The sequence below is a fragment of the Hyalella azteca genome, unplaced genomic scaffold (assembly GCF_000764305.2).
Source record: "Hyalella azteca isolate HAZT.00-mixed unplaced genomic scaffold, Hazt_2.0.2 contig10017, whole genome shotgun sequence".
Classification (NCBI taxonomy): Eukaryota; Metazoa; Arthropoda; class Malacostraca; order Amphipoda; family Hyalellidae; genus Hyalella; species Hyalella azteca.
The window spans coordinates 157,130-179,657 of NW_025940070.1; the positions used below are offsets into that span (position 1 = coordinate 157,130).

A 22,528-nucleotide genomic window follows, 5' to 3' on the forward strand; every position below is an offset into this window, starting at 1 on the left:
ATTACCGCGGATGGAAAATTAGATTAACTTTTTTTTAGCGTACCTTCATTGGCGTTTAATCAAACGCAGACGACGCATCGACGGCGAATCTCGCTCATCCCGGGGAACTTCCCTCCGACACGCGCGATGTCGGCACCGCTGAATGCGCCGTTACTTCAGGGCGTGCTTTCTTGATCGGTGGATTTGATGCGATTTCTCTTGCATCTATTACATTATAGCGTGAATAGCGCGACAAGTTTCGTTCGTTATTGTACAGCGTAACTTTTTGCTAAACATGAATACTGCGACCGAATGCTTACAATGAATTTTCCTTTTTAATAATTTGTTTTCGTTTCTGCGCGGCACAGTCGTGAAAAGTTTGGGTGAGCTTGATTTGCCAAGGATGGAAACACTTGATTTGTCAAGGCTGGAAACTTGAGGATTACTTCTGAGAACAACATAGGATATAGTAATGAATACTTAAAAGTCAGTCTGGTCCATAATATACTTCGAACTCTGGGAGATGTTTTTGAAAGACCGGAAGTTCACAAGTTTACTAAAAGAACTTTTGTCAGGTTTCTCAATTGCAACTTAGATGGCAGCGGCAGTGCTTCAATTAAACGGCTTGTAAAGCCCTTAATTAGCAGTTGTTTGGTAGCCCAGTAAAAAATTCTTTACCATTAATGTTCATATGAGACTCGACGGAAGTGTGTGATGTTGGGATTTAAGATCTCATTAGCAAGGCTTCATCCAGGACAGTTCTGGCGACGCAGACGAGCTTCAAAACACGCCATTGAACGGCGTGCGAGAGCTCTCCTCTCCAGGTACCTGCCAATTAAGTTTTACTTTTAGCGCAGTGCTGGAATCGCCTCTCTTTAGCTGAGCTCCCTTTGTGATACTTGCAAAATTTTATTAATGAATTAATTAACGGAATCTTTCTATACTGCCATATTCAGTAAATTGATGTCTAATACGGTGTCTGATACAAATTGAGATGTCCATTCTTTATGCAAGTCTAAAACAGTTCTGTAGCGAATTTAACAGCTCAGTAAATATCTACCGATATCAACTCATCTTTTCATTCACTAACCAAGCACATTATAGATTAAAAAATGTTTAATTAGCGCGCTGGAAAAGACGGCATTTAATCTGGTTTGGATGTTAGCGGCAAACAAACCTGGAAGCTCCCAAAGTGCAGCTGTTAGGTGGGAACCGCAGTGCCGGGCAGCCACACGACGTTCTAAAACTTGTGTTCCATTAGGCGTTTGAATGCGTCTAATCAGGCGACTAATTAGCGGCGCCTGTGGTGAGAGCTTCAGGTGCTTCATGCTGTGCCCAGGGACGGAGGAGGGAGGGTAGGTAAACAGATTGGATGGGGTGGGGGGAATGGAAGATTGTCAAAAGTGGAGGAGGCAGAGATTTTGTGGGGTAAGTGTCAGTCATTACCCACACAGTAAAACAAGAATGGAAATGAAAGAGCCTGTAATTGAGATTTTACTGCAAGGCAAATTAACGAAAAGGTGGGCTTTGAATATAAGTATTAAGATGGAAAAAGAGTGTAAAGAATAATACCCTTGGCAACGTGCGTATCTGTTGAAAAGCAAATCTAATAAATGATCGACGTTGAAGATGAATAAAGAGAAATAATAATACAATATAACAATTATTCAGACAATAAAAAGGAACCTATTAGAGCTTTAACTAACCTGCAGCGGGAATCAGCCGAACAATAATGACTAACGAGAAAATTCTGTGCGCGACGTTAACTTCCTACAGGTGTTGCCAAGGTAAAAGTAAATTATAATTTTATTACAAAATGAAAGTCGCAAATTGTCTTAACACTACAATTTGATAAATAACGATATGCATTCAAACGATTAAGATAAGAATTTAACTTTTGCAGAATGCAGTGCAACTTGAAGGAGTGCTTGCAACGAGGAAGCATTAATGTGAAATCAACGATAATTTGTGTGATTAAATATGTTTCAATCCTTGAGATATGACTTCAGTAGATCATAAAACAAAGTGTAACCTTAGCCTACTATTTTGCTTCCTAACTATCATGTGGACCAGGATTTGGAACGAACGCGGATATCATCAAAATTATCTACTCCACGCATACACTAAACACACATGGATTAATTCTGTAATTCAGACTGTTCCCACTTACCCTTCACCTATAGCAGATTTTCTAAACGACAAGATATTTAATGTCGTATTTTCGGGTCACAGGTTTGGATTCAGAGTTTTAGCTCTCCGCGCTGCAGTGTTGTCAACCTCGTCCTTTCCTCACGCAGGTTTGGATTCAAAGCTTTAGTGGCATCTCTTTACGGTGCTGTCAACGTCGTGTTTTCTCACTCAGGTTCAGATTCAGAGAATCAGTAACCCACTTTACAGTGTTGTCAACGTCGTGTTTTCTCTTCTAACTCAGATTCAGAGAATCAGTTATCCACTTTACAGTGTTGTCAACGTCGTGTTTTCTCTTCTCACTCAGATTCAGATAATCAGTAACCCACTTTACAGTGTGTCAACGTCGTGTTTTCTCTTCTCTCTCAGATTCAGAGAATCAGTTACCCACACTACATGCAGTGTTGTCAACGTCGTGTTCTCCTGTCACATGTTTGGATTAAGAATATTAGTGACCCACACTACAGTGTTAATTGTTAACGTCGTTTTTTTCCTGTCACAGGTTTGGATTCAGAGCTTTACTACGTACGGGCTGGAGTAATTAACACATACGCTCTGGGCTACACGGTGAAGGTTCCCTCCAACACGACCGGCCTTCACTTCACGTGGAGCTCACAAGCCAAGCGACCGGTAACTGCAAGTTTAATCTAGTTGCACCGAATTGAATTCGAACAATATTTACCAGAGTAATTGATTGAATTTGTCTTTATCTTGCCAATTTGAGGCTGAATATTTATTTATCAGAGTATTTATTTTGCAAATTTGAAGTTGAAATAGAGTTATTTATTCGTTCCGATGTTTTGAAGCTAATTGAGCTATTCTAGAGGCTAAAGAATTAATGGGTCTAGCTCCTTAATGATCATGATCTCATTAGCGGACTAAGTAGTTTTTCATATGAAGATGAAGAGCATTAACTTCTCTAATCGTATTAACTGCATCAGTGGATCAAGGTATAACGTCAAAGAATATCATCACCATCACCAGAGCCATTTGCTTTTAATATTAAGATTACGAGAATCTTGATCTATAATTCCTAACCCCAATCAGCGGACCTCTTTCAAACGAAGGCAACGAAGCCCTTCATTCGAGAGTCCTTCAGAGGGCTCGCCAACGGCCTCAAGTGCATCGAAATAAACCAGAGGAATATTTCCCTAAAATTTGATAGCGAGATTTCCAGCACCGGGCAAAAACATTATTTTAGAAGAATATTTTAATTCATTTTTTTCTTAATCATACTACTGCCTTTCGATTAAAATATTTTCATTATTATTATAAAATAGAATTTTTTGTTGCTCCGAGAAAATACTATAATTAGTTTTTGATATTATTTATGTTTTAAACTTTTTCAGTTGCTTAAGCGTACAACAAATAATTGGCACTGAAATTTGTCTACATTTTTTTTATAACCACATAGATGGCAAAGGGTTGATTTAATTTCAACCAAGCTGAAATTTCTGCTCACCATGTACTTACATTGAACAAAAATTTCAGATGCCGTACGAAGCAGCGGTGGAGTACGACAAGAGCGAGGCCATGTTCCAGCCGCGGCTCAATATTTCAGCCAAAGGCTTCGTTCCAAGCGAGCCTAGTACCTTCAGGTGACAGTTTACTAAACAACGTCAGTTGCGATCGCAATGCGACGCAAATTGTGGTATTAGACAGTAACAGATGAATGAAAAAACGTTCAAAAGTTCTCTTATGCATTTGGATTTTGGATAGAAAAACAAGGCGTTGTCCTTGACTAATTATGACACGAGCATGAAATTTTGCATACAGCCCCAAAAAAAGTTTGGGACATGCATGTATCAATCCCAGAGAGATGTGAAATTAGACGACAATGAATTTTTTTGTTGAAGTTGAAGAAGGTTTTACTGCAGTGTCTTTATTTCTTCTAATGCGATGATGTATATTATAATTGCTTAGACTCATTCAATAGACGAGGCAGTAATTATCATTCAATAAAGCGAGACAGCCATGTTGTATGTTAATTTTTTTGCACGAATTGATAAAATGAAATTTAAGCGTATTCAAATCCGATAAAATACTCATGGCTTCGTTTATAAGAACGAAACTTCTCATCTGAAATATTGTCAGAAATTATACAAGCTTTCAGATCAGTTAGTCATGTTATTTCCTTCCCTATTCAGAAGACATTACATTCAACGGTATGAAGTTCTTTAAATGTATATCAAGATCCGTGCTAACGTTTAGAAAAAATGTGCGTAAGCGACATCGGATTGAAGAAGAAGAATACCACTTTGGCCATGAATTCATATTTTTAAAAAATATGTGTTTTAAAAATGTTACAAGTCATTAATTTAAAAGGGCCACAATACGAAAAGAATCACAAATGTGATGCTTATGGGCAGGCTGACGCTGCCGTGCTCCGGGCGCGCGGACGCTGAGGTGCTCGTAGCGCTGCATCTGAACGTCTCCGACCGCCACCACAACCTCACTTCGGTCACCTTCCGCCGCAAGAAGATCTGCCTCAAAGCTAAACCCGAGATTAAAGGTAAAAATTTGTGTCAAAACTTTACTCACTTTACTCTCAAACTATTTTACTTTGAAACTACTTGAGCCGTAAAATTAAAGGTGAGGTCAGAACAAGATCTACCATGAAACTAGAGATGAAACTTAATACAGAAAGAACCTGAGGCAAAACTTCTTAGAAACTAATCCTGGAACAAATGGATGAACCTGAGGTAAATTTCCTTCGCTTGAATGAGTTGAGTTTGAAGGCTTGAGCTGAGACCACAAGAAAGACTCTAGATAGAATAGTCTAAGGATTCAATTCGCATTCGCTGGAATAAAAATACTGGCATCGCAATACTGGCATCCCCGTAAAATACCTCGTAGTTAACGGGGAACAGTAGGTGAAAAACAAATTGGTATGTGGATACGTATAGAGGCAGATCTTAACTCCAAAAACAATTTTCTATATTATTGTCGTGAAGAATTTGTCATGGGCGCTAAACGGATGCAGCTTTATCTCAGAAGTCAACCTTCTTATTTCATTGTAAATATTCACTTTTACTTCACTTTCTGTTAGAATATTCTTGTTTTCCCGGCATCCCGCAGACCCCGACGCGGACGAGCGCAAGGAGTCGGTGTTGGTGTCACCGCAGTTCGCGCACGCGTCGCTGGGCACCGTGTACGTGGCCATGGGCTGCGCGGCTACCGTCACGGTGCTGGTCATCACACTCACTGCCATCGTCTACCTCAGGGTTAAGCGGTCGCGGGACTCGTGAGTTGACTTACAGTGCACAGGACATCAGGGTTAAGCGGTCGCGGGACTCGTGAGTTGACTTACAGTGCACAGGACATCAAGTTAAGCGGTCGCGGGACTCGTGAGTTGACTTACAGTGCATCAAGTTAAGCGGTCGCGGGACTCGTGAGTTGACTTACAGTGCACAGGACATCAGGGTTAAGCGGTCGCGGGACTCGTGAGTTGACTTACAGTGCACAGGACATCAAGTTAAGCGGTCGCGGGACTCGTGAGTTGACTTACAGTGCACAGGACATCAGGGTTAAGCGGTCGCGGGACTCGTGAGTTGACTTACTGTCAACTTATGAGTCCCTCGACCGCTTAACCCTGATGTACTGCTTAATCCTGATGATTGTGCAATATCGCAGGATACTAAAAATTCTTGACCAGCAGCCGCCTTGAAGGCAGTGATGCGATTCTCGTGAGGTGAAGACCTGTTATCACAGGCTGTTAATGGTTGATTTCGCATTGAAGTAATATGCTAATAGTGAGTTACTTTACTAGATTTACCGCATTTACGTCATATAAAGAAAGTCAAAATCAAAAGTATTCAGAAAAAAAGGAGTAGAATATATCCCGATAAGTGGGATAATTTGTATTTGAAAAGTTTCATAAATCTTTATATGACGCTATTGTTCACAGAAGCTGAATAATAGCTAGGCATTGTCGTTTACTAATCTTGCAACTTGGAGAAAAATACGACCCTCGCTATAGGCTTGAACACTCACTATCATATCAATCACTCGTAATTTTTAACTATGGCCGCCTTCTTAACTGACGACGCTTGAAGTTTTGATTAGTATCTCCTGCCCTCAGTAGCAGCACGATCACGAGTCGCTTCTACAGCAGCCCCAGCTACTTCGGCTCCGGACGACCCCCAGCCTCGCTCAGGAGCAACTCCTACGCCACCATCGCCTCCTGCAAGCACCTCACCACCAACACCAAGACTGTGAGGCCTCAAATGTTCAGTTGAAATTCTATAAGGTGGCGCAAGAGTGGCATGCGTTCAAGCTCATTATTGTGGTTATTTATTCCACTGAGATCATGAATAAATTGAACACTTTAAGAATTAAATGATACTAGTGCGAAAGATTTTCTATCAGAAGAGAAGAGAGAGATTTTATCTGCCTTCAAAAAGTGAAATTTAAATAAATTTGATTTTTGAGTTCCATGAGCATAACGCTTAAATACCCGGAGGTCATTCGCTAAGTATGTATGAAAATTGTGCAACAGTTTCGAGGTAATTTCCTTCAGTAATATTTATTCACCGACGTTAAAAAGATTAGGTACTGAAGGAACCGTCGTTTTTTTCTCCAGGTAAGCTCTTTTATTTATTTTGTAGTTAGGAACTCAAAATTTCGAAATGCTTGAAGATAAAAACAAAAACAAATTCAATGCAATATTCAATGAAACTATTAAGTCTAATCAATGCAGTCTAGTTAATAAATCCAACGTCATTATTTGGTTCTGTTGTAACTTCTCAGGTTTTGGTGGAAAACCGCAACCCTCTCGGTTACGACCTCAGCTTCTCCTGCGTCGGCAACATAGAAAATGGCGTTAAAGATCCTCATAAAAACGACATCCAAGAAACTCCTGAAAAATTCAAAGACTTGGCAACTTCATCCTCTGTTTTGGGCTGTGGAAACAACGGTTCAACTGATAACAATTTGTCGAAGAATGTCATTAACCTAAGCAGTCGAAGCTGCGTTAGTGAAACAAGGCCATTCACGAACACTTCTTCCAGTCTTTTTGGCATAGACAAAAATAGAACTTGCACCAGCAGCAGCGTAGCCGGTGTCAGGGATGGCATGAAAAGCAGCGCCGAAAATTCACAACGTGCGCCACCAAAGCTCATGGAGATTGCTGGTTTCTCGAGCAAGAATATCAATAAGGGTGCAGCTTCAGGCATATGCACCACACTTATAGCGGCTAGAGAAGAAGCTCGTGCCAACAGTAGAGGTGGGAGTACCGGAGGTAGCAATTCTCTTCACTATGCAAGCTCTCCTCTCAGTCAAGTATATTCGACGCCATACAATGCTTCTCCTGCACATTCTTGGCATCCCAACAGTAGGATTTCTATTGCCTCTTCCTGGGGCGCTACTTTGCGTTCGCAAGTGAGTTCATCATTTCGAATATAAGCATATTAATAAAGTTAAAATGAATTTTATAATTAATTTTCTAATTTATTTCTCTCATACATGGACTAATAAATGAATTTTCTGCAATTTCTTGAAGCAAAAATTAAGTAAAATTTGTTTCTAAAATTTGTTGCAATTTGTTGACTTTCTTCTTTGCTGAAGTTCTCATGGCGGGAGAGCAGAAGAAAAGACACTAAGGAGACAATCAAGAGCTTGGAAGTGGACAGATGGAGGGTGAGTGACCGCATCTTATCCGCTGGCTGCGAACTTAAGAATCCGGTTAACTATTCATTATCCCTCAATTTCATGGTCTTTGCATGCGTTTTAAAACTGCAGAAGTCCACTAAATCTCGTGGATTACAAAAAATGCATTCGATCCGCCATCATGACATCGTGTGCGGCTAATTAGATTTACTTTACATTGTAGATGACATTAAGTTATAGATGTTCTTGTTTGTAAAAAATAAGATTAAGCGTCTAAGCGTAGCTCTTTATCTTGGACTCAATGGATATGATTTTCTGGATAAATATTCACAGATCAGGTTGTAGTTGGAGACTTGTAAGCATCAAGTACTGTCTTCTTGAACGTGCACTACGAACTATTCGCTAAACTGGTTATGGTCGGAGACATGTATCTATTCTATGGACAATTGGACATGCTTTTTGATTGTGAACTATGAACTATTTACTGAGCAGGTTCTGGTTTGAGACAAGTATCTAGTACCCTATGGACAATTGGACCTGCTTTTTGATCGTGTACCACGAACTATTTACTGAACACGTTATGGTCGGAGACATTTATCTAATACTCCATGGCCAATTGGACATGCTGTTTGATCGTGAACTACTAACTATTTACTGATCAGGTTGTGGTCGGAGACATTTATCTAGTACTCTATGAACAATTGGACATGCTGTTTGATCGTGAACTATGAACTATTTACTGAACAGGTTGTGGTCGGAGACATTTATCTAGTACTCTATGGCTAATTGGACATGCTGTTTGATCGTGAACTACGAACTATTTACTGCTCAGGTTGTGGTCGGAGACATGACCCACGGAGGGACGTTTGGCCGGGTACACGAAGGCCTCTGCAGGCACCCGAACTCTGGCGTGTCGCAGCCTGTGATCGTAAAAACGGTGTCCGGTGAGAAATTTTTAAACGTTTCCAAATAAAATCTGTGAACAAAATATTACTTTACAAAATTTTGAATAAGCGAAACGTGTGTAGTTGGAAGACGCACGTTTTATCTGACCAGTTCATAACAACTTCGACGAAAAAATACGATGCACTAGTTTGAATTTCGATTATATGATTAACTTAAAGTGTAAGTTCCCTCCGCATATTCATTCCACCTCTGGAAAAAAATTAACCACGAATGGAGGTGACTATATTGAGTCATAGTTTAATCATTGAATGGAGGTGAACTTTGGAAAAAGCATGCAATTTATTTCGAAAACGTTATTGCTCGAAAAATGTGTTAATATGACAATAATTATCGTGTCGTTTGATCTGTGCACTTAAGGCGCGGCGTCAGCCAGCCAAGCAAAGCTGGTGTTGCACGAGGGGTTGCTCATGGCGGGGCTGCAACACCCCAACCTCCTCCCCATCATGGGTGTGTGCACAGCGTCTCCTCACGCCCCTCTGCTCCTCTATCCCCTACATGCGGGGTCACATAACCTCAAGCAGTGAGTCGCTCAAGTAAATCGATACTCATATCATTAGTTGTCAATTTCGTCTTCTAAACATTCAAACTGAGTTGTTTGTTTTAATCATCCGAACTCGTTACCACATTCGAAAAGTAGTTAACAAATTAAAATTACTTTCTTAAACCAGCATTTTGGTCAACCAACGTCATCTGAAGAATATTGTTCGATCCTTATAATTTCAATCAGTGAATTCTCTGGCCACAATCCGTGTTTAAACTGTACATCCCACAGACGTAAAACTCTATGGATTTGGAAACGAACATTTCCTTTATTCCAAATGTAGCGGAAAACTATCAATTAATTAACTATATTATTTAGATGTTTGCTATATTGTGCTTTTTACAATTCACTGTCCCATCATTATGAGAATTAGGTTTTCGTACGAATATGTAAAAAATATAATTTTTTCATTCATCTAAAAGTATGATACAAGTGGTAGCATTTGCCTCTTAATTTCATTCCCTGCGCAGGTATCTGATGAAGAGCGCGTCAGGAGGCGCAGGCGTCGCTAAGCTGCTGACCCACGACGCCGTTGGTCTCGCCATTGGGGTGTGCAAAGGCTTGCTGCACCTGCACCACAGCGGCATCCTGCACAAAGACGTAGCCACCAGGAACTGCACGTGAGCAAAATACTGATAAACTTTGAATAACTTATTAACCTCATATTATTATATAATTAACCTCCTATTAAGGACCTCCAAAAGAAAATTGAAAATGATGGTTATATTGCATGACGTAATACCCGTAAAATGCTTTTAATGGTTTAATCAATCGCATAGGATGCTTTTGCAATGTAAGAAGGATAATTAAAATTGAGAATGAATTCTAAGTTGATTCAAATTATCCGTGTTTTATCTTTCGTGCGATTATGTGCATCCAATTTACTTCGATTGAAAATTGTGATTTTCAATTGATAATTCTTTAATTATCATAATCTGATAATATTGAGACAAATAATAATTTCTTGTTACACAGCATCGACAGCGAGATGTGCGTACGCGTGTGCGACACGGCGCTGTCGCGAGACCTGTTCCCCGGCGACTACCACTGCCTGGGGGACAACGAGAACAGGCCTGTCAAGTGGCTGCCCCTGGAGACCCTCCAGCACAACTCCTTCAGCGCCGCCGCCGATGTGGTGAGAGCGCTGTCGTAGTGTGAGCTCTACATTTGTAGCTCAATGAATAGGGATATTTGAAATATAATGGACCAGAAGAAGATAATTTGCATTATCTAAGTGCTTCATCTGGTGAAGAGATGACAGCACCAACTTGATTTGTTTTATTTTTTTTTTGTAGAAAATAAGGTTTGACAGTTTCAAAAGAGTTTATGTGAGTGTAGAGCATGAAAACCTTCGATTACTATAAAAAAGTCGTTTACTGGGGCCACGGATTACATGTTAAAAATCTCTTAGTAACAAGATTTTGAGTTCGGCGTTCTCATGTTTGATCCGACTGGTAAATTATTTATTAGCACAATTGAATTTAAGAGTGTTTGCGTGATTAAATAGGGGGAAATTGATAAATTGATAGGTTCTCACTTTTGATTGTATCAGATTACATTTTTCAAGTACTAGAGATTTTTGTTAACGTAGGATGTGAACTTGAATTTCTCAATTTAATATGAAATGTTTCAGTGTTTCATTACACCCTCTCTTTGTACTATATTTTGCCGAACCTGTCCAAAAAGAGAACCTTATTCACGTGCCAAACAAGTGCCACTCGGCAAACCACCTGACAAAACGATAAGTAATGAATACCGGTATCTTGAACCTGAACCTGAACGTAACGTAAAATTGGTGGAGTAATCACTCCGATTCTCCCAACTTTAAGATATATGAGACGAGAAGAAACTAAACGTCTCTCTTTTATTATATATTTTTTCCCCCTATTTAATCATGCGAATAGACTTCTGTCATATATATTGATGATGTAGGAGAAATTGTGTGAGCTTGCAGTGTGATCGAATTCAATATACCATTTGGATTGCAGTATGACTCTGCGTGACTATTCAGAGGATGTTATTGTTATGTTTGCTCAATATTAATGTCAAATTTATTGTTAATGACAGTGGATGTTCGGGGTGCTGGTGTGGGAACTTATCACCCTGGCGCAGGCGCCCTACGTCGAGGTCGACCCCTACGAGATGCTCGCCTACCTGCGCGACGGATACAGACTCGCGCAGCCCAGGAGCTGTCCTGATGACCTGTGAGGCTTGCACGTTGCGCCATAATTTAGATCATTAATTCTTAATTACTAATCATAATAACTATAGTGAATTTTGTGTCTTTATTTTAATTACTTGAGCTGACGTTATTTTGTTTTGCGAATAATGTGTTAAATACATGGAATTTTTTCATTTCAAATCCGATTCTCCAATTTAAAATCACAATTGATCAGTTAAATATTTGGCTAAGTACAAAAATAATGTATCACTTAATGAAACGTACATGGGAGAGTTTTTGTCTTCTTAAATATGACCTATTTAAAAATGATTTGTCGATTTAGCAAATGAGATCATTTCAACATTTAGATAACTTTACACTAAAGCAATGTAAAGATGCTTTCTGGTCGCCAGGTTCGGCGTGATGGCCGTGTGCTGGGCGCCGCAGCCAGACGACAGACCGTCCCTGCAGGAGCTGCTCGCCTGCCTCGAGGCTTTCCACAACACGCTCACCGCCTTCATCTGAAGCTCTACGTGGTTCTTCCTGCTCCAGCAGCTGATATTTATTTTGTTGGAGCTGCTCTTACTACTCCAGGAACTGTGCTTACTCCTCCAGCAGCTGTTTTTTTCTCCTCATGGAGCTGCTCTTACTCCTCCAGGAGCTGTTCTTATTCCTCCAGGACCTGTGCTTACTCCTCATGGAGCTGCTATTACTCCTTCAGCTTTTCGAGTGCCTCGAGGCTTCCCACAAAACGCTCACTGCTGTCATCCGAAGCTCTTCGCAGTTCTTGTCTTGTAGTTCCTCGTCGTGGCATTATTTCGCAGCATTACCTGCAGTGTTTCATTTGAATATTGCGCTGTGATTTCTTAGGAATATCTTTTTCTTTCAATTGATCGATGAGTGCGCAACGATCCGCAATCGGAATCAAGTACGTTGAAAATATTATTTTTTTTTGCTTTATTTTAAAAATACTACTATTCTACATTGCAATGCACTTTTTTCGAGAGTTCCGGTACTAGACTTTTGCCTCAATTGAAGGATTCTTCAATGCTCCGTTTACGGTACGAGGGCGCAACTACAGTTGAGTAGATCTCTTCAATGACATTACGGAAAAAATAGAAAGAAATTCTTGCAAATATCTCAACTTCTTCGTATACTATCCTAAGGCCTTGTTCTTTGTCGTAACGCTTGTTAAGGATACGTTTACTTCCATGTTTACCTCTACATTCTAATATACACACGTCATGGCGGATGATCAGTTTTCTTGGGATTATTTATATAGCGTTATAAATTTATACTCTCGGTTAAAGATTCCTCATAAAGGCTTTTTCAACCTCGGGAAATATAGCTTTTGTGCAAAATTTCGTTTGCATTTACTCAATATGTTATTGTTTTAGGAATGAAATGAAAATTATTAAAAAAATTGCATTCCTATACTTTGAAGTTCTTCTAAGTCATAAAATTTCTGTGTGCGCTTCGAGGGATTCTTTTTCTTAAAAGTATAATTATTATAAAAATATTCTACCTCCCCTGCGTTATTGCCGTGGTTATTGAAAGCGTTTGTCGTTCTGTGATGCGATGACGAAGAGTTATATGCTTTAAACGTCGGCATCATTCATTTTGTCTATTAATTGAGGTAAAACATAAATTTATTTCGTATTCTTAGATACGTACTTGCAAAGGATTCCCAAGCAATAAATCTACAAAGCATATAATCAAAACGGACAGTAATGAGCAGCATTAATATCGAGCTCATAAAGCCTAATGCAATGAAATATGTTGCTTGCTCTTCAATCCACCGTTGTGCCTGCTGAAAAAAATATATCTGGAATCAAACTTAATGCCCAAGCGAACAAAACATAACTTAAATCAAACTTGACACAACTAATAGAAGGGTTTCTATATAACGTCCGACACGTGTTGAAGATTGTCTTGTCTCGTTTGAGTGCGAGGTCTAAGCAAGCTTTGCTAGGTGTTTGGCATAAACAGGCCTCGAAATTTCTCTTTGACGCTCCACAATAACTTAGATTAAATTAAAACAATAATTTTATACTCCAGATCTTCATGAAGTTTCATGAAAAATTCATTTGGCGAACACCGGGCAGCGTATTCGACTCGAGTAAACATTGCAAGAATATCTTATCGAAAGAACTCGTATTTGCTAACTAGGTTATTCGCGTTCGATATTTACTACACAGCTTTAATCTAGGAATGTCTGCTAAAAAGCAATATTTTTGGATGCTAGAGCGGCAGTAAATATATGCCCCAAATACTAAAATGTTGCTTATGCATCGGATAATTTCTCATGCCAACCACGAGAAGTTAGCCTTACACTGATCCTCAGTCCGCTCAAGTTGTATCCATAGGTCTATAGCTTTAACAATTTCCAGCCCAACTTGTTGCATAATTCTAGTAGAAGCATTCTGAATTAGAGGGCATACTAGCGAGGTCAGGCGGCAAATTATTATAATAAAATTATATGTCATTTCTGAACTCTCTGTGTCCATATCATTGTTCTGTGTTCATTCTTATCTCTTCCTGTGTGTTCATAGATTGTGTAAGTCTAGCTGAAGTGCGGCAACCGAACGGGAGTTTGCTAGTTTCCAGTGAACTTATTCTTGACGTTTTTAATCATGAAGGAGTTGGATTTTTCTAGGAAGAGCTGACAATTAATCATCATTGTTGTGCTAAAGAAGTGCTCGAATTATGTTATTATATAATGACACTCCAAAGAGGGACAAGAATAGAAATGCCTTAGGAGCAAATAGTTTCTACATACAAGGATCACGATCATGTAGCTACAATTCCAATAAAAGTAATGAAATAAATACTCTATTATCAGAGATATTCAAATGGTTCGCAGGGAGAAAGCAGATTCATTGAAGATGTTAAAGTCGTTACAATCATGCAATTATCCCTCGACAACGTTCCACTAATTATAGGACCATGTTAATTCACTATCATTGTCGAAGAGACCCACCACGGAATGCTATTTAATGACAATTTGTTAATAAACTTGAATAGACTTGAACTGAAAAGCTCGAGTTGTTCAAAATAACATGAATTTTTTCCATCAATTTCGCATTATTTCAGAATGTAAGGGGAAACTGCCACTAATATGAAAAATGTCCGACTTTGAGTATTTACGTACGCAGAAGTTGCACACTGTAGCATTACGACTATTGAGGTTTTACAGAGTAGGTTCATTATAGGGTGGAACGTTTTTACTTGTACAAGTTGTCTTAAAAGTTACAATGTTGTAAAATGTCTTGGATAAATATAGACTGATATTCTTTACTTCATTTCAATACCCCCACTTTAAGTACTTGACAAAAGCGTCAATTAAATTTTTATAGCAAAAACGTGTACATTGATCGCTGATGAGCGAATGTTACGTCGTTAGAAGCTAGGCATTTCAGTTAACAAATTGCGTTCGAAACGAGTTTGATTTTACTCATTGAAACTTCTAGAAAACGGGAAGAATGCCTTGGATTTCAAAGAGAGCTCCTTCATTTAAAATTCCTGTAGGGAATTGACATCATAACACCCTTTCCCATCCAAATCCAAGATCTATACAAAGATCATGAAAACGCACCATAAATTTAAGACGGAAACCATCCAAAAAGAGTTCACAAAATATTGAGTAACTGGCAGTTTAATAATAATCTCATCGGGCGAGAAACATAAACTCCCAAAATCAAAATGGATAACTCAATGACGTTAGCAATACGCTCAGCATAAACATAAACTAGTATCCTGATGTAAAATGAGCAAATAATTTCACATGAAAGTCTAAGTATGAACAACATTATTTCAAGAAGACGAGTTTATTCTAAGAGGCATTAAAATATCACGTGAAGCCTTGAGTTTGTTGCTGGGCCATATCTGCGACGAGCGAAGCGAGGTGTTGCCGACACCGCTCCACCTCGAGCCTCACGGCGCTCACGTCGGGCGGCAGGCTGTACGACTCAAGCTGCGAGCGCAGCGTGGTCACCTGCAAATTTAACTCATAAGTTCAAATGGGTGGACAAGTGGATGACAATAATGTTGAACAGACATACTCTAGAAATTCAAATGTTGAACAGACAGACTATAGAAATTTAAATGTTGAACAGTGAGACTCTAGAAATTTAAATGCTGAACAGACAGACTCTAGAAATTTGGATGTTAAATTTTGTGCTAAAAAAAAAAAAAAAAAAAAAAAAAAAAAAAAAAATTAGTGCTTGAAATAGATATTTTAGTGTGTTGTTAATGAATCTCTTGTGAGAGCACCCCAATACATTCAAATTCAATTAAATTCCAAAAGCGCCATTATACATTACAGAAGAGAAGTTAATAGAGTTGTACTGAGATATTCGGTTAAAATATTGCAGGAGAACAGTGCTAGAGAACAGTCATTACAGGGAACAGGTCTTTACAGTGCAAGTGCGATGCATCGCATTCTGGTTGATATAACGTCACTCGCATATAAAAGGTAGGAGTTAGGAGAAAACTGGTGAGGATTCTGTGTAATGGAGGTCTGGGAAAATTAGACAGAAAAATAAAGTAGCGTCACCAAATAGTTTGGAGAACGATACATGGTTTACATGTACATCATTTGAGACACATAATATAGAACAAATTAAGCAATGGTTACATGTCAAGTTTCGACTACAGGAAGGGACGAGATTGACAAGGATTAGCGATGAAAAAACTTTGACTGACTTGGAGCCATTACGTCCTGCAAAATTATGCAGTTTGGCGCTCAATGGTGACTTAAGAGAACAGAATATTTTGCAACGAGCAACGAGTTCCTTCATAGTCAAGCAATGCTTTAAAGCTTACTTTCAAAGCCAGTTCATTTTTCTTAGGCATGCACATGATTAGAATTTTGATAAGAAGTGGATAATCCGTGCTGTTTTTTCAATATCAAGGGATTGCAATAAAAATACAAACATGTAACTAAATGATTATGAAAAGATTCCTTGAAAAACAAAGTTCAAAAATCAATCCATAGCGTATAATGGAAAGCAGCAATCTAGCCACAGGATCATGATGTAACGATAAGGTTTCTACTAGGTCAACAGTATTGCCGTTATAATAAGCACATTAGATAAAAACGATAGTTTGTAATAACTAGAGGTAGTTCTTTCCAAAGACCTGCTTCTGTAGCTGTTGTAACTCCTGCCACTGCTGCACGACGCTGTCGTGCGTGATGCTGCCTGTGTAGCCACGGTGCTTCAACAACGCCTGTAACGCAGACATAAGTCATTAAATCAGCGCCTGTTGAGAAGTTAAAACTCACCAACAAGGGCTCTCTAGCCACATTATCAATAATTGTAAAGAAATTATAACTCCTTAACACGATTCTTCTAACCCATAATATCAGCGCCTACGAAGCATTCATAAGTCACTAACTCTCGAGTCCCCTGCTCACAATATCAACGCTACCTAGTTGGGGACGCGAGGCACAACGTCAAGAGAAATGAATGCAATTGCAGCCTTTCGAGGTTCCGATAATTTCAATAATTTAAATTTCCAGCAAGCATGTCTCCCGAGATGCTATCACCCTTGTAAGTTTTTCAGAATATAAAGAATGTTTAGTTCAACAAAAATTGCAAAACAAATGAACACATAATAATGAGGAATTAGGTTGATGGTGAAAAATTTAATGAGGCAGAGAGCAAGCTAAATCGACAACATTATTAGGCTAATGAATAAAGTTTGAGAGAGCAACAAGGTCACTAAATCATTTCCGAAAAACATACTTCTCCTTCGCTAATATCCTTCTCATATTCCATAAGCTTCTTCTCGTGGAAAAGCGCGCGTCGTTCGTCGTTTTCTTCGTCCTTCTTCTCCAGCTCCAAGGCGACCTCCACTTGATTTTTTAGCCTGCATGGATGCTTATGATGTGAAAATATGCAAAACAAAGAATTCATACGATACGGAATATTCATGAAAATCTAAAAAATAAACAGTTCAATACCGTAACTGATAAAATCATAGTACCTTATTCAGCTGACGCAAAAACTACATGCTTTCTGATCAATGATATTCAAGTGAGGTAATAATTATTTCTACAGGTACTGAGTCAAGAAAAAACACAGTTGATAGTAGAATAGATCCAAATTTTCAGATGCTGCACAGTAAAGTCAACAGATATAGGTGGTCTAGGTGATATAGGTACGTATAGGTGGCAATGAGGCTCCCCCAAAAACACATTTTAAACATCAAAAGCCTTTAATTTCTCACTAATCTAAGTCCCACCAATCAATAAACTTTCATATATTTTCCTATGTAATACAGAAGCATGCTTTTCCCGCATGGAGACGTTCATTTGATAGTGGAGAGTAAACTCTGGTCGTGCAAACCCGTACATTTTGGCGTGCTGTATTTTCGTAGCCAGTTGCTGGGAGAGCGTGGAAAGTTGGGAGCGTAACTCGTCACTTTCCGAGGCTTGCCGGCATATCTGAACAGAAGGATACTTCTAATTAATCAATAATAAAAAAAACTCCATAACTTCAGAAATACTCTGTGGAATTTCATTTAGGAATTTAATGCGTCAACCGAAGTGTTGCTAAAGAATAATTATAGAAGCTTCCAGAAAAATAAACTAGTTGTAAGAACGGAAGAAAAACCAAATGTATTTAAAATTATAGAACTTTTAAACTGTACCAATTTGATTGATACAGAAAACACTGTCTCACCTCGTCATGCTGTGATTCCAGCTGCACACTGCCTAGCATAATTTGGCTTTCAGACGGAACTGCTGCATTTACGACCTGAAAAAACCACAAAGCATAACTAAAATTTGATTCAACATGTCACAGATCATTCTTTGTCATGAAATGAATGTGCCTACTTTAATGTACTATATTTATTCCAAGAAAAAAATCCAGCAATATTATTGGTGAAAGAACAGTATTAATGAAAAAAAACAAGAGCAAGCCAGTTTTTCACATTATAGTACTATGATGAGGATGAATTGAAACTAGAATTCTGCCTTAGCTAAAACAGAATCGTATATATGTAGCAGGTACGTACCTATTAGAAACAAATTACAGCATAGGTTGATACTCATGTTACTGAGGCTGTCATTTAGGACATGTATTAGCTTTTCAGAAGAAGTTAGTAAAAAAGTCCTAAATATTGAGGAATGCAAACTTTAAGGCTAATTAAATTAAAAATTAATTATTAAATTAAATGATTTGAATGATAGAACTACGGTATTTAGTATCATTCACAAACATATTGGTATAATATAATTATTCAATGATTAGTATGAAATAACTGAAACAAATGCAAAATCATTACTTCCTACAATATACCTATGCTGTTTAATAAAATCCTTGAAGTTGACAAATAGATTACTCACAGTTGCAGCTTGAGAAAGTTCTGTGAGAGCACATCGAGCATCATCAGTCAAGCTACTTATGCTAAGCCCCACACACCTCATAGCACTGGCTATCTGTTCACCTAAAAAATAGTTAGAAAGATGATTTTTTGCTATTAAATTTGATAATATGTGAATAGAAACACATATTGTTAGAGAAAATGGTAACAATAATATATACTAGGTTATATAATTAAAAATTAAAAGACAATAAAATATTCTGTTCTTCTGCATTTAAATTGGAATTCCTCTCTGCCTGGCTTCAGTAAAAGAAATTCATGAGATAATATCCAGCAGAATTTATGCATCATTATTGCATAGTGCATTTTCTTGTGTCCACTGCTACCAATCAGTATTACAGTCAACGCAATTTAGTATGGTGATGAAAGCAATGTTAAAGCATGAAAACATGTATAATGGTAGCTGAGGATAGGACATATTGATTCATGTCAGGACAAGGGCCCTGGCTGTGCATGAATTACAAAAAAAAAAAAAAAAAAAAAACCTATACAGAGGGGAAAAGAGAGATTGTGTAGGGTGGAATCAGTAGAGCACCTGATGATGGAATGTGAGGTGCGTGGGAAAGAAAGTGCTGATTCAGAATGTGAGTGATTCAGAAGAATGGAGAGAAAGGCAAGGGGAGGAGAGTGAAAGCAGAAATTTAGGAAACGTGTAAAGAGTTAACTGAAGAGATTGTGGGTGATTCAGAAGAATGGAGAGAAAGGCAAGGGGAGGAGAGAGTGAAAGCAGAAATTTAGGAAACATGTAAGGAGTCAACTGAAGAGATTGTGGGTGATTCAGAAGAAGCAGCTATGGCTGGGATTGAAATCTTCTGCTAAAAAGTAGTTGAGAGTGTGAGGCAGGTATGGCAAAGGTGGAGAATGCCATGAATGGTCTTGGTGTGAAGTACTGTAATAAATATAAAATCAAAAAATAAACATTAGCCTTAACAAATACCTATTCTTTACTTTTTGATTTATAATGTAGGTCCAATTTTCCAAGTTTTTGCTCCAAGGATTTTAGGGAATGTTTTTTTAAACTTGAAAGTAAATTTATTACTTCTTATATTTTTGAATATTAGTACCTACTATTAGCAGCATGGCTGACCAATGCATGAAAGGCCTGAGGCCTTCATATTAATTCCCAATCTAATTTGACCCTAAGAGTTCCAGGATAGAAAAATGACTGGTATTAATAAGGAAATACTTTCTTAAAAAAGTTCTGATTTGAGAGCTCATTGTCCAAAATTAATAATGAAATTCTTTTTTTATGGATTACATAGTCAACTATCAAACATGCAAGTAAAAATGTACTTACTTTTAGCAGTGTATTCATCAGCTCTAATTAAATAATCTTGATTCAAGATTTGAGCTTGTTTGTCAGCTTCCTTAGATACAGTCATGAGCTGATGCAGAAGATTGATGCTTGCAGAGGATTTCTCGTAACATGGCACTGCTGAAGCTGATCCATAGATAGATTCCAGCCACTGCTGCACCTGAAATATGTTGTAGAATATCAAATGATTGTCAAATTTAAACCTAAATTCCATTGAGGTTTGACTACAACTTGTATTTTTTCCTAAACTAGGATCATTTCCTACAAAATTTTTTCAAAAATTTGAGACTTCAGGGGATTCAGAGACTACTAGCATTATAGCATAGAAAATACAGACTTGTCTTGATCACTGTAAACAAAAAGTTGACTAGGGACAAATTTGCTAGCTAGATAGATTTGCTAAAAAGCTATTTTTTAAGGATACAGGTAATTGCGAAGACAGGTATGTGGAGCACAACATATCATTAAATGACAGACCAGCAGATGTTGTCTTCCCAGTCCCAGTGCATTTGGACTTTTCTGCTTATCATCATGATTAAACTCCAGGGCGCAGAGGGTGGATGCAGCAGCGCCATTATATGGGCTTTTAGGCCCTAAGCGTTGCCGGGTAATTTTAAGATGCGTCGCCAGGTAATTTTTAATGAAAAGCCATTTATGCTGAGTAAAGAAAAACTATTTACAAGCCACAAACTTATTTACAAGGTTGCATGCACGTGTTACCCCAAATAACTAATTTTACCCTAAAAACAGTCTGATTGTACAGCAAGTGTCAACTGAACATGTGATAATGCAGTCTGACCGCTCTAATGGAGTTATGTGAGTAATACTACATAATCGTAAGCTTGATGTTTAGATTTTTTTGGCGGAAACTCATCACAACTGATTTCCAGACAAGCTTCACTGCATCCTGTCCCTGATCCATCTAACATATCGGAAACCTTACTTTTTTTTAAATAGTTGGCCAAAGACTGACAAATATATTAAATGCAAGAATTTCAATGTAAATGTGTCGGCAAGATCTTCTGAAGGCGTAAATTTTGCTACTGAAGCGTCGCCAAAGATCTTGAAATATTCATCCACTCTCTGCATGGTAGATTAAACTATCAGCTTAATTAACAGGTGGCTTCTGCCTGCTCATTACTTTGATATTTGACTAAAATTAGTAGAAGATTGTAGTTTTCTTACTTACATAATTTTTCCTTTAAATGCAGATATAGCCTCATTATAGCGTCAATTTCATTGTCCAAATCAAAACATTAATTTAAACGCTCATATCTTAAAGTTTGTGCATGGCAGATACCAGATGGTTATGCTATGGATGAAACAATGGTCAGATAATTAGGGATTGACTGAGGCACAAACACAATAAGGAAGCCTTAAATTCTAACCAGGAGCAATCATGGGACGTGGGTATTTTTGTGAGGCAATTTCAAGTGACCATATTATACATACAGTGGGGGGAAATAAATATTCGTACACTTGAAAAATTGTATTTTAATGTATGTAAGTACACAAACTGAACAGGAGAAGTGATTTATATTATGTATAGAGGCGCATAGATGTGTATAAGAGACAGATATATATACTCTCTCGTTGCNAATGCGCCTCTATACATAATATAAATCACTTCTCCTGTTCAGTTTGTGTACTTACATACATTAAAATACGATTTTTAAAGTGTACGAATATTTATTTCCTCCCACTGTATATATATGGTAAAATTGGTAACTTGTCCGTGAAAGGGTCAAGCATGGCTGAGACTACCAAATAAACCAAAAACCATATCATTGCATATACTATGCTACTATTCTGAGTCTCTGAGGGTCTCTGTAGACACTGCACTGCCAGAGTGCCAAATGTTTAACATTCAAGAAAATAAATTATTTTGGTTCAAACTTCGAATAACTTACTTCAGAACGTTTGGCGTCCATAAAAACAATACAGTAGAGATTTATTCAATCAAAAATTCTAAGAGAGGGAATGCGATGAGATGGGGAGCAATTGATTCAGCCCTTACATCTTCATGACTTCATCTTTGGGAAAGAGAAGTGATCAGCACAGGGAGAATCATTCTTCTTCTTCTTCTTTTCAAGGTGTCCACGTTGGGTGGACTGAAAGCCACAGGACAGCCGCAAGGGTGACCGTTGGGCCTGAGAGCTTATGTTATGTTGGACTTCTTGGTAAGGAAAGCTGGCCTCTTTGTCCTTGTTTGTACAAGGTCAATAGAGGTGATGGATGAGCTTGATAGCATGTAAGAGAGAATTTACACATGACATGGATAAGTTACATGCACACGGAACACAGATGACTGTATGCAGTCACTCAGAAAAGTTGCACNATAAAGAAAAGTGCAATACAAAATCAAGTTAGTGATTAGTGA

The 22,528-nt window shown here is 38.2% G+C and overlaps 2 protein-coding genes across 3 annotated transcripts in view; one reads left to right on the forward strand and one right to left on the reverse strand.

The window, feature by feature from the left end:
* The window catches only part of LOC108669038 (tyrosine-protein kinase RYK), a 62,901-nt gene extending 50,074 nt beyond the window's left edge, over window positions 1–12,827 (forward strand). The window contains exons 3-15 of one of the 2 annotated variants that reach the window (XM_047882242.1): window positions 2,669–2,796; window positions 3,658–3,764; window positions 4,536–4,678; window positions 5,245–5,410; window positions 6,248–6,380; window positions 6,916–7,545; window positions 7,732–7,803; window positions 8,606–8,717; window positions 9,097–9,259; window positions 9,751–9,900; window positions 10,256–10,415; window positions 11,348–11,484; window positions 11,855–12,827. In XM_047882242.1, coding sequence (XP_047738198.1) covers window positions 2,669–2,796; window positions 3,658–3,764; window positions 4,536–4,678; window positions 5,245–5,410; window positions 6,248–6,380; window positions 6,916–7,545; window positions 7,732–7,803; window positions 8,606–8,717; window positions 9,097–9,259; window positions 9,751–9,900; window positions 10,256–10,415; window positions 11,348–11,484; window positions 11,855–11,966 — 2,213 coding nt within the window. In that variant the 3' untranslated portion in view covers window positions 11,967–12,827. The remainder of the gene's footprint in view (window positions 1–2,668; window positions 2,797–3,657; window positions 3,765–4,535; window positions 4,679–5,244; window positions 5,411–6,247; window positions 6,381–6,915; window positions 7,546–7,731; window positions 7,804–8,605; window positions 8,718–9,096; window positions 9,260–9,750; window positions 9,901–10,255; window positions 10,416–11,347; window positions 11,485–11,854) is intronic. The other variant, XM_047882243.1, reaches the window with a different exon arrangement.
* A 1,816-nt stretch (window positions 12,828–14,643) lies between these two features.
* Window positions 14,644–22,223, reverse strand: LOC108669042. Its single transcript, XM_018156327.2, has 8 exons — window positions 22,059–22,223; window positions 20,131–20,308; window positions 18,796–18,896; window positions 18,128–18,202; window positions 17,798–17,889; window positions 17,189–17,312; window positions 16,581–16,670; window positions 14,644–15,435 (listed from the first exon to the last, which is right to left on the reverse strand). Exons 1-8 carry the CDS (start codon window positions 22,077–22,079, stop codon window positions 15,292–15,294), a joined length of 825 nt encoding a protein of 274 aa, XP_018011816.1. The 5' UTR covers window positions 22,080–22,223; the 3' UTR covers window positions 14,644–15,291.
* Window positions 22,224–22,528: the final 305 nt, after the last annotated feature.

Bases quoted from the DNA above. Each gene is read 5' to 3' on its own strand.
- LOC108669042 (XM_018156327.2), bottom strand. From the start codon at position 22,079: ATGGACGCCAAACGTTCTGAA. The intron at 18,203-18,795 runs GTGAGTAATCTA...TGGTTTTTTCAG, and splicing joins AACTTTCTCAAGCTGCAACT to GTCGTAAATGCAGCAGTTCC. The intron at 17,890-18,127 runs GTGAGACAGTGT...CCTTCTGTTCAG, and splicing joins TGGAATCACAGCATGACGAG to ATATGCCGGCAAGCCTCGGA.